The sequence below is a fragment of the Hemiscyllium ocellatum genome, chromosome 8 (genome assembly GCF_020745735.1).
Source record: "Hemiscyllium ocellatum isolate sHemOce1 chromosome 8, sHemOce1.pat.X.cur, whole genome shotgun sequence".
NCBI lineage: Eukaryota > Metazoa > Chordata > Chondrichthyes > Orectolobiformes > Hemiscylliidae > Hemiscyllium > Hemiscyllium ocellatum.
This window is the reverse complement of record NC_083408.1, coordinates 46426305-46440627: the sequence shown is the minus strand read 5'-3', so window position 1 is coordinate 46440627 and position 14323 is coordinate 46426305. Positions and strand designations below refer to the sequence as shown.

Here is a 14323-nt window from a genome sequence, read left to right as displayed (position 1 = left end):
GCCGACAAAAGTTCAAAACCCACTGAAGCAGCTAATGGAACTTAAAATTCAATTGAAAATGTTGTTTATAAAGCTAGTCTCAGTGTTAATTGTAATCACAAAGTGTTAACTCTAATCACAAAATCACGAATTGTTGTAAAAATTGACCTGGTTCAAAAATGTCCTTTAAGGAAGTCTAAGGCATAAAACATAGAATTCCTACAGTGTGGGGAGAGGCCATTCAACCCATCAAGTCTGTACTGACCTTCTAAAGAATATCCCATTCAGATCACTATCTAATCCCTGGATTTCCCATGGTTAATCTCCCTAGCCTGCACATCCCTGGACACTATGGAGCAATTTAGCAATGGCCAATTCACCTAACTTGCACATCTTCGCGGTGCGGTAGAAAACCAGAGCACTCCGTGGAACCCCATGCAGATACTAGGAGAACGTTTGTGTGGAGTTTGTGCAAAGTCACCTGAGGTTAGAATTGAACCAGTCTCTGACACTGAGAGGCAGCAGCAGCACTCACCACTAAGCCACCATGCTGCCCTAAAATCTACCATCATTACCATGTGATTTAAGATGTATAGCAATGTCATTGGACTCTAAACTGGCTTCAATATCATTTGGGAACCTGTGTCTGAAGGTGGGAGATGCATGGATACCTTTAAGATTGATTCATATTTCTCAATTGTATCTTAAGAATGGGCAGACAGTTTTTGTTTCATTTTTGAGTTTCGTTCGTGGTACTGGAAGATTGGAAAGTTTGTTTATCCTCATTTTATTGCGAGTTTGCAGATTTGGAATAGACCCAGACATGAACAGTTAAGCATTAAGAAAAAAAAACTTGGAGAAAACAAGTCACACAGTTCAAGGACATTTAGGGATAGCCACAATGCTGGCTTTATCCAGTGACATCTACAAGCCATATCATAGATTAAAAAATATTCAAAGCCTACCTTTGTGTAAAGAGGTGACAAAGTTGGAGGGGAGGGAATTATTCAGTAAATAAACATATAAGCATTTGTGCAATTATAATATAAAACTAAACATTTCAAAGGTTGTAAAGGTGAAAAGGTGGTTTTTAGCATATTTCAGCTCATCCATCTGAAAACTATCCCCCATCTCATTTAGCTATGAATTTCAGATGTGAAACAACTCTTTTGCAGTTAGTCATTTACTTTAATTGCACAGAAGATATAATGTACCAAAAGACATTTAGAATCTTTAACAATTTGCTAAAGTTTACAAAAAACCTTTAGAAAGGAATACTATAATACATATACGCATCTACAAGATGGAATGAATTAGAATTATTCTGCAGTTTCACTTAAAATGCCAATTCCCAAGGAAATACATTTAATTATGGTTAGATACACTAGTCTAAAAACAGAATCATATAAATGTGTATGTTGACTGCATGTGCAAGACAATGTTAGCTTTTCCAGTGAGCAAATTAGAATGATTATTTATAGATTTTATTTGAAAATAATTAAGTGAAAACATAACAGGGAAATTACACAGGAAAAAAAAGTTACCAGCCATTTTATGTCTGCAAAGGAAAACACCCTGACAATTTTGAAGATAAATCAAGCAAAATTTCAAACAGAAGTACTGGGAACATAACAAATACCACATGTACAGGATGGGCTAAAATTGATAATGCTATTTGACAGCTACATGACCTTGAATGATCCCATTAACATTCCTGTACATGCCCATACAACCAACATGTTTGTACACTGACAGGGAGAGAGAAAGAGACTCGTTTCAAGTTGAAGAACTTCACCTCAGACTGGGATCGCATTTGGTGCCAGGCAGAACCCTAAGCCTGTAGACCAGTCATCGATTGAAGGGTTTCCGACAGGCAGAAGGGCATGAGGCTTTTTATTCCTCTCTTTTTATTCACTTAATAAATGTTTATATTTAAAGTAAATTTGTGTTGTCTTCTCATAACTACATTCAACTGAATCTGAAGGACACTTGTATAGACTTTGTGATCCAAGACACCATAACCGTTACATGCAGTGATTTGAAATTTGATTGTGTCAGATTTGGAAAGTGTAGAAAATATGGCTCTGAACATATTCTGCAATTCACTCAAATAGCAGAGATATTAAATACATCCATTTATCACCTTGCATAAAATCAAAATTTGACCCAAACACAATATGTGTAATACACTCTAATTGCTTACAATGCTATAGAATTGCTTCATGTCATGAATTGCCTTGGAAACCATTATAGTCTAGCATAGTCTGTGGCTCAGAATCAAACAAAAAATGCCCGCCACTTCGAATGAGCGAAAACCACAAATCATCTGCTTTGATTACAGTCTCACAATTTCACATTATAGTCTTGTTTAGTGTTTCTGTTTGACATATTAATAAGGCATCTACAAATGATAAATTTTCATTTGGATAGCACGTGCTATCCTTCCTAGCATTAGAATGGAGGTGGCTGGGTGCATGTGTCAACATTTGCACAGTTCACAAATATTTGAAAATAAGTGTCCGAGCATTTCCAGTTAGAACAACTGTTTGATATGGCAGAAGTATTAGTTACCAAGTTACACGAGTCTGGAACAATTCCGTATCATCAAAGTCTTGTAGCCAGCAAAATCAGACTTTATTGTGTGCAATTACCAGTTACATTTGCAGCTGATTTGAAACTGTTCCTGGAATACGATATTTAATACTTACTGTGATTTGAGCAAATTACAAATAACAGATACACCACAGGAAACTAGCCAACGGAAATGAAATACACCACCATTCAAAAAAAAATTGCAAAGGAACAATGGGGATTTCATACTGCCCTGCAATAGAAAGCAAAAACAGTCAAACTGCTGATTTTTCTTTGGATACCAGCTTAAACTTCTAGCTTATTTATTGACTTCCACCATGACAAAGACAATAATTTGCAAAGTTTTACTAGAAAGTTAATTTACAGAATAGAATGCTGTGCATTTAGATGCTCTTTAAAATGTTCAATACTTGTATGTATGTAAGAAGCCTTAAGTATAAGCTCATTCAGGTTCAAATCATCAAGCTGAGCAAGCTAGCAGCATTGAGATTCAACTTGCAGGAATTTTGATTTAGTTTAGCCATTTACAGGGTATGCTGTTTAAACGTCCTACATTACCATCCACGTGCTACTCATTTTCTTCTAAATAGTTACACCAAACATTCTTGATCTTAAATGGAGCTCAAAAACATGCATTGCTCATAAAATGCACCGATACACCCTCCACAAAAATTATTTAAATTTGGAGAGGTCTCCTTCAATTAAGTCCTGGATTAAAATTGGTTTATTTCGTTTTGAGATTTGTAGCTCAGGCTAAAGTGCTGGATGTAGGTTTGCGCGCTGAGCTGGAAAGTTCATTTTCAGATATTTCGGCACCATACTAGGTAACATCTTCTGTGAGCCTCCGCAGGGAGCATTGGTGATGGAGCCCGCTCTCTATTTATATGTTTGAGTTTCCTTGGGTTGGTGATATCATTTCCTATGGTGATGTCATTTCCTGTTCTTTTCCTCAGGGGGTGGTAAATGGGTACCGGGATACATGAACATCAACTAGCCACAAAAAGACATGACCCACTATCACTAGTATCCTTACATATGGATGAGGAAGGTCACCACTTCGACTGGTACAACACATCCACCCTAGGACAAGCCAAACACAGACACAAACAATTCCTCGAAGCATAGCATTCCAACAGGAACTCTATCAACAACACATTGACTTGGATCGCATTTACCATCCCTGAGAAAAAGAACAGGAAATGACGTCACTACAGTAAATGTTACCACAGGAATTGACATCAAGCACCCAAGGAAACTCAAACATATAAAATAGAAAACCGGCTACACCACGAGTGCTTCATTCGGAAGCTCACTGAAGATGTTACCTATTATGGTGACGAAACGTCTGAAAACAAACCTTCCAGCTCAACGAGCAAATCTACATCCACAATTTGTTTATGCTAGGTGACGATTTTGGCAACATAAAATACATTTGCAGTGAAACTTTGTATGAAAAATTATTTGCAGGCTTCAGTTATTAAGTTTGCTCACATTAACTATAATAGACAAAATGTAAACAAGTCACCTGTAAATATAAATAACTGCTCTAATCATGTCGAAATAGTACATACCTGTAATGGGTAAGAAAAAATATATAAAATATAATAAGGAATGATTAAAATCATTATACAGAGCTGTACAGGATATCAAATGGAGTAGAAAAAAATGCAATGCACTGTTACAATTTAAACCATAGCTACATGACAGGCAGAAATAGCTTTAAACAAAAAGAATTTTAGGACTATCAACATGTATTTTTCTTCTGCAATAAATAATCTCTGCAATGATTCTCAATGAGAAGTGAACAGTAAAAATCTGTTTGAAAGGCTGTGAAATGCTGTTAAAGAAAATTGTACGTTTTAATGTAAAAATGACTTATAGACTGAACTGAATAATTATGCTCAGTTGAAATCAGCTTCGTGAGATGCTGTATTTCTATAAAACAAAAATGACATACTAAATCAGGATTGTAAGCTCCTAAATATTGTTCACAAAGTTCTCACCAATGATGTTTTGGTTGTAATAAGAATGACAAACACGGTTTTTCTGTATTATTTTATTATGTGCACTTGAAATATACATAGCCCAGAACAAGTTATCTTGAATATATTTTCATTAATTTGAGACATACCATTGCCTCATACTTGAGAAATTGAACAGAGATTTGAAAAAAATCAGTTTTATATTACTTTAGTTTCTTGAACACACTGAATGTATTAAAAAATACTTACCAAAAGTAGCAGTAAATTAACTGGGATATTATTCTGAGTTACACTTAATTAAATAAGACATTCTCCAGAATATACTAGTCACTGCAAGCACACAATTTTCACTGTTTACATAAATACCAAGCCCTTTGTCTTCAAGATGTCAAGTATGCTTTGTTTCAGATTTTACTTTTCTTTGTAAGAAGCTCTCAGTATTTATTCTACTGGCGATTTATTTTTCAGAAAGAGCATAAACAGGCATTGTGTGTGTCATAACCTTGAATGACTCGTTGAAGGAAAGACTACCTCCTTTTCAGAACACCACTTTTGCCAGCCTTGCTACCACTCCCAGATTTAGATGACTTGGAAGAAAAAAGGCGAGTCATGAACTCTGAAACATCCGGCAACTCATGATTCGGGTTCAACATATTCATGGATTGCTCCATCTCCTGGAATAGAATGCAGACATATATTGTGATGACACTGCAGGACGCATCTCACTCCTACATTCATATAACAATATCATAAAATTGTGCTTTTAAGTGCACCAGAACCAGTTCAGACGAAAGCCAGTTGAGTCTGGGACACACAAACTGTGTATTTCAGCACCTAATATTTACAGTATACCAATATAAACATCAGTTTCCAAAGGTAAAGTGGTGCATTTTTTTAACCTTCAAATAAAAAAACCCAGCTAGTAACCCTTCTTTATTCTAGCTACAACTATCGATTTGGAGAAATGAATGCTCTTTCCTATAATTACCTCTGAGTAAGACAAACTGTGTTGAGTAGGGTATTAACTGGCAGGTTGCGCTGGTCATTTTGGAACTGATATCAAAGACAGAATGGATCAGGCAGCACAATTTTCACAACACATAATAGGAAGACCCATCTACAATATTAAAGTCAGTTTTTTTTTAGGAGAAAGTGAGGACTGCAGATGCTGGAGATCAGAGTTGAAAATGTGTTGCTGGAAAAGCGCAGCAGATCAGATGAAGAGCTTCCTGAAGGGCTCATGCCCGAAACGTCGACTCTCCTGCTCCTTGGATGCCACCTGACCTGCTGCGCTTTTCCAGCAACACATTTTCAGTTTTTTTTTAGCCAAGCAACTGTTTCAAGTTCACCCTTATGTTAAGCAACACAGATAATTATGCAACTCCAATGATACAAGTGGAATTCCCAAAATGGTTCTTAAGACCTATGCAAAATTATGAGTTATTTTTTCAGTTAGATAATGTAAAATAATTCATACCAAGTTTGTTCTGTGCCCAATAATCTAAGTACACTCCTCCATTAGTTCAAATGCAAATTCTTCATTAATAAAATGTAAAAAAGATCAGATCTCTCAAATTAATTTGTGATATGTACGTAAATGTTGAGATTTAGCACTACCTAGGGGAAATTTATTTCCACTGATTTTAAACATAGAAGTAGTGGATATAATTTTTTTCCATAAAACATACTGGGACAAAATTCCTGTTATTGTTGACTTTTAAAGTTCAACTCAGCATACATACCCGTCTCATGTCAGGATCATTTGTGTTGACCACTTTAGGCAATAGGAGGATGATTAACAATGGAAGAATCATCATCATGACCTGCACAAAATACAACAGTCAAATTGTAAAAATCTCGGTTACAGGTGAGTATTCAGCATAGTTTGGAGAAACTATTCAGATATTTTGGCGCAAAGATACCTTCTTGGTTCTTGGTTTTGGGAGTAATACATTAGCATAGATAAATGAAAAAGCCAAAAGTATATTTTAAGATTTCAGACTTGGTGTTGCAAGGATCAGTGTTGGGGCCTCAGCAATTTACAGTTTATATTCATGCCTTACATGTAAGGGAGTCACTGTAATGCATCTAAGTTTTGTGGTGGAGGGTAGGATGTAAACAGTTGAGAACACAAACAAAGTTGTGTTTTACCAGCGTCTTGGACATGGGGTTGAGTCGGAGAGGGCAGGAAAATACTCAGCAGCTTCTTTAGGATGGCTCCACAATGAATTCCCAACATTAGAGTTTCCCAAGACAACTTGGGCGGGGGTGGAAATCAGGCCTGCTGACTACATCATGGAAACAGGCAACCAATAAAAATGATTAAGGTCCTAATTTGGGAGGTGCTTTTGCAGAATTGCTGCCATTTTTGCCACTGATGGAATAGTCCTATCATGTGTGGAACCTGACAACAATTGTACAACAAGAGATAGCATGTGAAGAGGAGGGTCCATGTCCCAAATGAGGTAGGGTGGTTACTGGAAGGAAAAGATAGATTGAATCTTGGATTTCATCCTGCACCCATAAGAACAATTTGCAAGAAATATCAATGTGAAAGGAAAACAATATTTATGAATGCAGAGTGCAGATTTGTTGTCAACTGGACTCTGGAAAGACAATTTCTTGTAAATTGTCCTAATGACTGCAAGATGAAAAGCTTTCACAAAGTCTCCTTTTTTCAGTAATAGCTAAATTTACACTTCATAGAAAAGGGCTAAAATCATAGTTACATAATTCAAAAACACTTACCATAGGATTCATGAGGAAATCTGTCCAGCCCCATGTTTCTCTCTTCAGAAAATATGGCGGAGGGCCAGTAGATTTGATTTGTATGGGATATGGCAACCTAATAACTTCAGATGCTTTTAAATAGTTCACATGTCTTGCTCTTGTAAGAAAACAATTTTTGAAAAGTTATTAAATGAAACAACTTGATGGCCAGAAGATTTTCTTTAACCAAACAGAAAGCCAAAGTGTTAAAACTTTTAAATATTACTAATCACTTTATTCAGACACAACAGCAGCAACAACCTTTACATTATAAAGTGCCTTTCATATAATGAAACAGCCCGAGGCCCTTCACAAGAGCATTAGAAAACGAAGTATGAGACTAAGCCACACAAGGAGATATTAAGTCTAAAGCTTGGTTAAAGAGGTATATTTTAAGGAGTTTCTGGGAGTAAGAGTGGTCAAAGGCAAAACAGTCTGAAAATTAGTGGCCAAAAATGAGCGGACTGAGTTTTTTGATAAAGTATCACATTATTGTAGCGGTTTTCATGATCGGAGGAAAACTGCAAATGCTTCTAAGCTATTTCAGGTGGGTGGAATTACCAGACTGAGTGAGTAAAAACATCATTCCTCAATTTGTTCACTTTTATTCTTGTCAAGGCTATGGATCAATTTGTTCACATCAAGTCATGAAAGTGATCCCACACAATCTCAGTGCAGCCAATGAATGCAGGATGAATTCCACAATAACATCAAAATAGGACATGGCAAGATTGTGTACATGCAAAGCAAAACAAAAGGCTCTGCCAGTGCTTTGCAAACTACCTTCCAATTTGATCCCATTTTAATTTCAAGAGTAACTTAGTGATGGAAAAGGCTGGATTACCCAATGACACTCATGTCCATGAACAAATATCAAGATTTTAAAGAGTTTACAAATTAACACTATTCCAGACATCAGGAAAAACAAAGCAGCAATAAAGCAAAGGAACATTTTATATATTATTAGTGGGGTGTAAAATATCAGCATATAAATATCAAGACCTATAATTTTAAAATAATTTGTAAAAATGTCATTTAATATACTCAGATATATATCTGCCAATTTCTTCATATACCATGCTAATAGAAGACTCAGAAGTCCTTGCCCATCACTCAGGCGCACACACTAATCAGATCCAACACATGCACACACACTTTCCTAAAATGCCTCTGTAAAGAAATTATATCTTAGAATGTCAATCTAAGTATACCAACAGGCCATGTGCAAAAGCAGTTATGTTGGCAAGACTCCAGATCAAACAGAACTGGGTCCTGGGTTTGTAGGGATCATGATAAGATGCTGTCACATTCAATCAAGTCTGTGCCTTGTCACTCAAGTGTAAATCTCACATCACCCTCCCAACACACACACACACACGCGCTCGTGCTATATACTCCCTCAGTTATGCCTGCCTTCCCTCCCCAGACAAACCTACTCACTTGTGGCCTCCTTCCCCACTCAGCATACCACTTATTCCCTCTTCCACTCTCTTCTCCCTGGAGATTTTTGACAAAGTTTCAGATTATTGTAGCACTTTTCATAATCGGAGGAAAAACGCAGCTATTTCTAAGCTATGATCGGTAGGTGGAATTACAAATGGGACATTTTATAAAGGCTAAAATTTGACAAAACATTGTTCGATGCGATGGAGAAGCAGTATTAAGACCCAGACTTCAGAGTCTGGATCCCAGCCCTCAAAACTCTTAACAGGGATATACCTTGATCCTTCAAATCCATACTTGAATAGGCTGTGAGACAGCTGTCATTCTGGCTTCATCCAAACCCACTTTGGCTCACATTCCACCCAAATGTTGCTGGAAGTATTATCCAGATGAAAAGGCATTCAGCTTTTGAACAAATTCAAATTAAGAGGGGAAAGTATTTGGTATGAAAGAGGAAAGTGAATAGGCATGAACCGTTTTAACAGGAAGCGCTAACAGGACTTGCACGTAATTTCTGTTGGCAATGAGATACAACAAAAAAGGAAAATTTACATATATTAACAAATATTAAAATATCCTATTTCAATGCAAAGTTTCTCTATTGATTTCCTCCCATCCAACCTGAGCAAAAAGTCTAATAACTTGTGAAACTTCCGAGCGCTTTTGGCCCTAGTCCGTCCAAGTCAGTCTCCTCACCAAGCAACCACAAACCTCCCCCCCGGCCCACCCACCAATCATCATCAATGCTCTTGTCTCCTGTCTCAGCTGCACCCAGTCCCTGCCTCTCTCCAATTCTGTAGTTTACTCTCATTCTTCTCTGGCCTTCGTCCACGGCTCTGGCCCCCACACTGCCATTTCGCCTTGCTGTCTTCCCTCTAGCCTTAGCCCCCTCTTCAGTCTTCCAGCTTATCCAGCAGTAGTCACACTCTCAATTGAGGTGGCAGTGGATGGCCCAGTGGTGGAAAGTGAAAAGAACTGCCATTCAGTTCCTCTCTGCTGAATCTGCCATCACTTCATGCTGATGCCACCTTAAGTTATCTTGAGAATGTGATTTAAAAGCAGTTCTGGAATTTATATATTAAATGAACCGAAACCTGCAACCCATTCTAAAAGTTGAAAGACTTAACAGCAGCCTATGTTTGCTGAATATATTGTTTCAGTTGCATGACACTAATCTTTTGCTATAAATTCTGCCTTATGATCCTGCCGTACAGCTACTTGATGAAGGAGCAACGCTCGGAAAGCTAGTGCTTCCAAATATATCTGTTGGACTACAACCTGGTGTTGTGTGATTTTTAACCAATTGGATTGACTGTCCCATTGTGACTGAGAGAAGCAGAGGCCAATCACGGACAGGCAATCTGACTGAGGGCACAATCAGCACAAAGCAGCTGAGTAACAGCTCACTCCAGGCTAGGCAGAAAGCAGGATCCTGCCAAACAACAGGAGGTTCTCAACCGTGGGAGTTTCTTGAAAGGAGACGAGTGAAATGATGAGGCAGACATGACAGAACACTGAGCTGAGATACTTCTGGCAAAGGGTGAGGACAGTTCATGAGCAAGAAGAGAATCAGAACCCTTTAAAATGGCCCAGCCTTTTGTTAGATCTTAGTGACTGTCTCAGTAATGGATTCACATATATTTTAAAAATATAAATAAAGAAAAGTTACTGCAGTGTGACCTAATACAACTGGATATCAAGAAATGCAAGCCTCGCTAAAAGCAATTTCAAATTAACTGAAATTAAAAATGCTAGTCAATGATGAGTTCAGTCTTACCTGATTTTACCTTTGGATGTTATATCCACTCGCACAGGTTCAAAGCGATAGGCTGGTGATACTATTTCCACCACATATGAACCAGAAGGAACATCGTTTACAGTGAACGTCCCATCTGTCCTGTAAAGTGAAATGTATAGGGTCCTTCAGAACATCACCGTGTTAAACACCACTTGCATATTCCAAAAGTAACTGTATCAGTAATAACATGGAGCAGAATAACTGAATATAAAGTAGAAAGAGATCAAGTAAGGAAGTGAATTCACTTCTTAACATGCCGAGTCATTATGGAACAAAAATCAATGGTGATATAGAATAAGGAGATGAGATTAATAGCATCGCTAAAAGATTGGAGAAATTCAGGCCTTTTCACTTCAACAAGAGGCAACTGAGACTTAGGCTTAGGTGACAATAAATGGCAACTAGAAATACCTTTCTTCCAGTTAAACAGCAGCGATGGAAGGAACATTATGCTCAAAATGAGAAAAAAGCAAAATCTTCTTGTAAAGCACAAACACATCAAATTGACCTTTAGGAAAAGCAATGGAGGCAAAAATTCTGGAAATCAATTAAAAATCTGGTGGATACTGTCATGGAATGAAAGGCTATAGTTCATGATACCTGCCCAAAATAAGAATAATGATTTTCTTCCAAATTGATTTTGTAGATTTTTCACAACATGATTATTTTAGTCTACATCAGTTATTTTAAACCACTTTTCCATTTTGCAAAAGATTCGTTGATACAATGTAGACATAAATTTAACCCATTGCTTGTTAATACTTCATGAATAACCCAACCATGCAGATGAACCGATAACCTCTTCGCTTACAGCTTAAACTAACCTTCCTTGTATGCTGTTGCTTTTTGAGAATTATTTTTCAATAATAAAGCAGAACTGTTTAGCTATTTGTGCCAGCTAAGAAATGAAATACATAAAAAGGTACTTACAGTATTTGAAAAATTAAAGATACAGAGAGGTGACTGACTGTGTGGAGTTTGCACATTCTCCCCGTGTCTGCGTGGGTTTCCTCCGGGTGCTCCGGTTTCCTCCCACAGTCCAAAGATGTGCGGGTCAGGTGAGTTGGCCATGCTAAATTGCCCGTAGTGTTAGGCAAGGGGTAAATGTAGGGGTATGGGTGGGTTGCGCTTCAGCAGGTCGGTGTGGACTTGTTGGGCCGAAGGGCCTGTTTCCACACTGTAAGTAATCTAATCTAATCTAAACTAATCTAATCTAATCTAATCTAATAGATAAATTCAAAACTGGTCCAGTTATAAACAAAGACAATGGGCCAAATAGCATAATTGTATTATAATTTTAAGATAATTTATGCATCAAAAACATATTTGAATTTTAGGTTTTACCATTTAAAATAGCAGCCAAATTATCAGCAAAGATACCCTGTCAAAATAAATAGTTACTTGACAGTACTTGGTGCAGTAGTGAATTATAAAGGAAGTCCCAGTGTTAATCTTTAGTCTGGAAAGACTTGTCACTTTCAAGCAGAATGACAACAGGAAGCCAATAACTGGTTTCAACACATCTAGATTTCAATATGATACCCTCCTCTGTAAACTGAGTTACTTGGGTATCAGGTGAGAAATTGGCATAACTGACACAAGCAATGCTGTGAATCTGCCAACACAAATCAGCTGAGATAGCTGACAAAACAATGGAAATATCTAGCAGCAAGGATGAATACCCTCAGGAGAATAACCGGAGTAAACAGATTTATAAGTAGCCCAATGTTTTATTGAACTGTAAAAGATTTTTTTCAGCACTTGACCACAGTGTTGCCCATTCTGCAACAACACAAAATTGGAAAACTTGTGTTTAAGCAGAGACCACCAGACATCTTAAAGTGCTGATAGGCAGTGAATTAAAGTCTGAGAGAAGATTTGTATCTCGGGTGCTCGTCGTTGTGGTTCTGTTCGCTGAGCTGGGAATTTGTGTTGCAGATGTTTCGTCCCCTGTTTAGGTGACATCCTCAGTGATTCGAAGCCTCCTGTGAGGCGCTTCTGTGATCTTTCCTCCGGCATTTGTAGTGGTTTGAATCTGCCGCTTCCGGTTGTCAGTTCCAGCTGTCCGTTGCAGTGGTTGGTATATTGGGTCCAGGTCGATGTGCTTATTGATTGAATCTGTGGATGAGTGCCATGCCTCTAGGAATTCCCTGGCTGTTCTCTATTTGGCTTGTCCTATAATAGTAGTGTTGTCCCAGTCGAATTCTTGTTGCTTGTCATCTGCGTGTGTGGCTACTAAGGATAGCTTGTCATGCTATCTGACCAGCTATCCTTAGTAGCCACACACGCAGATGACAAGCAACATTCTAGGGAATTCCTAGAGGCATGGCACTCATCCACAGATTCAATCAATAAGCACATCCACCTGGACCCAATATACCGACCACTGCAGCGGACAGGTGGAACTGACAATCGGAAGCGGCAGATTCAAACCACTATAAATGCAAGAGGAAAGATCACAGAAGCGCTTCACAGGAGGCTCCCAAGCACTGAGGATATCACCTAGACAGGGGACGAAACGTCTGCAACATAAATTCCCAGCTCGGTGAACAGAACCACAACAGGCAGTGAATTATTTTTAAAGTTTAATCACTGTTGCAACACTGCTTCCAATTTACACCAAGCAAGCCCCCACAAACAGCAACATGATAACAGCAAGATCATTAATTTTAGTGATATAGCAGGATGCATAACAACTGGAACAACAGAGATGACTCACCTGCTATTATGAAATAGTGCCAGGGGATCTTTTAGTAAGTCTATTCCCCATTGAGCCACTAGAGAAACAAAACTCCCTTGTTGTCACACTTCTTGAACTGCGGGGATACTTTAAAATGTATTTCATCTGAGTAAGACGACTACAGATTCACATTCCAACCCAGAACCATAAACCAAAACTGGACATTTCAGTTCATCACAGAGAGGTGGATTGTTGGGGGCACCATCTTTCAGATGAGACATCGGACTGAGGCCTAATTCATCCCCCCGAGATGAGCACAAAAATCTCTCATGGCCACAGTTTTGAAGACCACACGAGAGTTATCTCCAGTGTTTTGGCTAATATTCACCCAGATTATCCGAATCATTCGTCACATTTGTTTATGGGAAGTTGCTGTGCACCAATATTTTCTTAATCACAGCAGTAATTAAATTTCTAAACCAAATCATTGGTTGTAAAGCTCTTTGGGACATTTTGAGATCTGGGCAAAAGTTGTTGCTAACATCAGTCCCGCGAACACCGGGAGTTCAAACTGCCTGCTGCAATTCCTGCCTAATATCACACTTCAAAGACAGCATTTTACAGACTGCCGAGCACTTTAAAACGCCAGGTGGTCGCGGAAGGCGCTATGCAAATGCAAGTTCTAACTGACGGCCCTTTCTGAGGTGGTGAAAGGAGTTGGACGGATATCCCAGTCCGGACCGTGCTCCCTCCCCTCCAGCTGCTCGGATCGACAAGACCGTGACAGGGGGAAGTGAGGCCCCAGCTCTAGGCCCAGTCCCCAGCCTCTCCTTACTTGAAGAAGCCGACATGTTCCTCTCCCTCCACCAACACCCGCGCTGTGTGGATCCAATCCTGCGGCCTGACGCCGGGCACCACCGCCCGGCCCTCGATTTTAAACTTCTCCCCGACACCCTCGGCCTCGGAGCCGGCGCCCAGCCGGAGAGCCAACAGGAAACACAGGAGCCGGGAGACGACGAGTACCTCCACCGCCATCCTCCTCAGCCTGAAGGGTGTCAACCCTCACCTTTCAACCGTGAC

General features: G+C 38.8%; 1 protein-coding gene across 1 annotated transcript; it reads right to left on the bottom strand.

Moving 5' to 3' along the window:
• Nucleotides 1-4652: 4652 nt before the first annotated feature.
• On the bottom strand, nt 4653-14323 carry emc7b (ER membrane protein complex subunit 7b). The gene is made up of 5 exons (XM_060828366.1): nt 14079-14323; nt 10543-10662; nt 7302-7440; nt 6296-6376; nt 4653-5227 (listed from the first exon to the last, which is right to left on the bottom strand). Exons 1-5 carry the CDS (start codon nt 14276-14278, stop codon nt 5081-5083), a joined length of 687 nt encoding a protein of 228 aa, XP_060684349.1. The 5' UTR covers nt 14279-14323; the 3' UTR covers nt 4653-5080.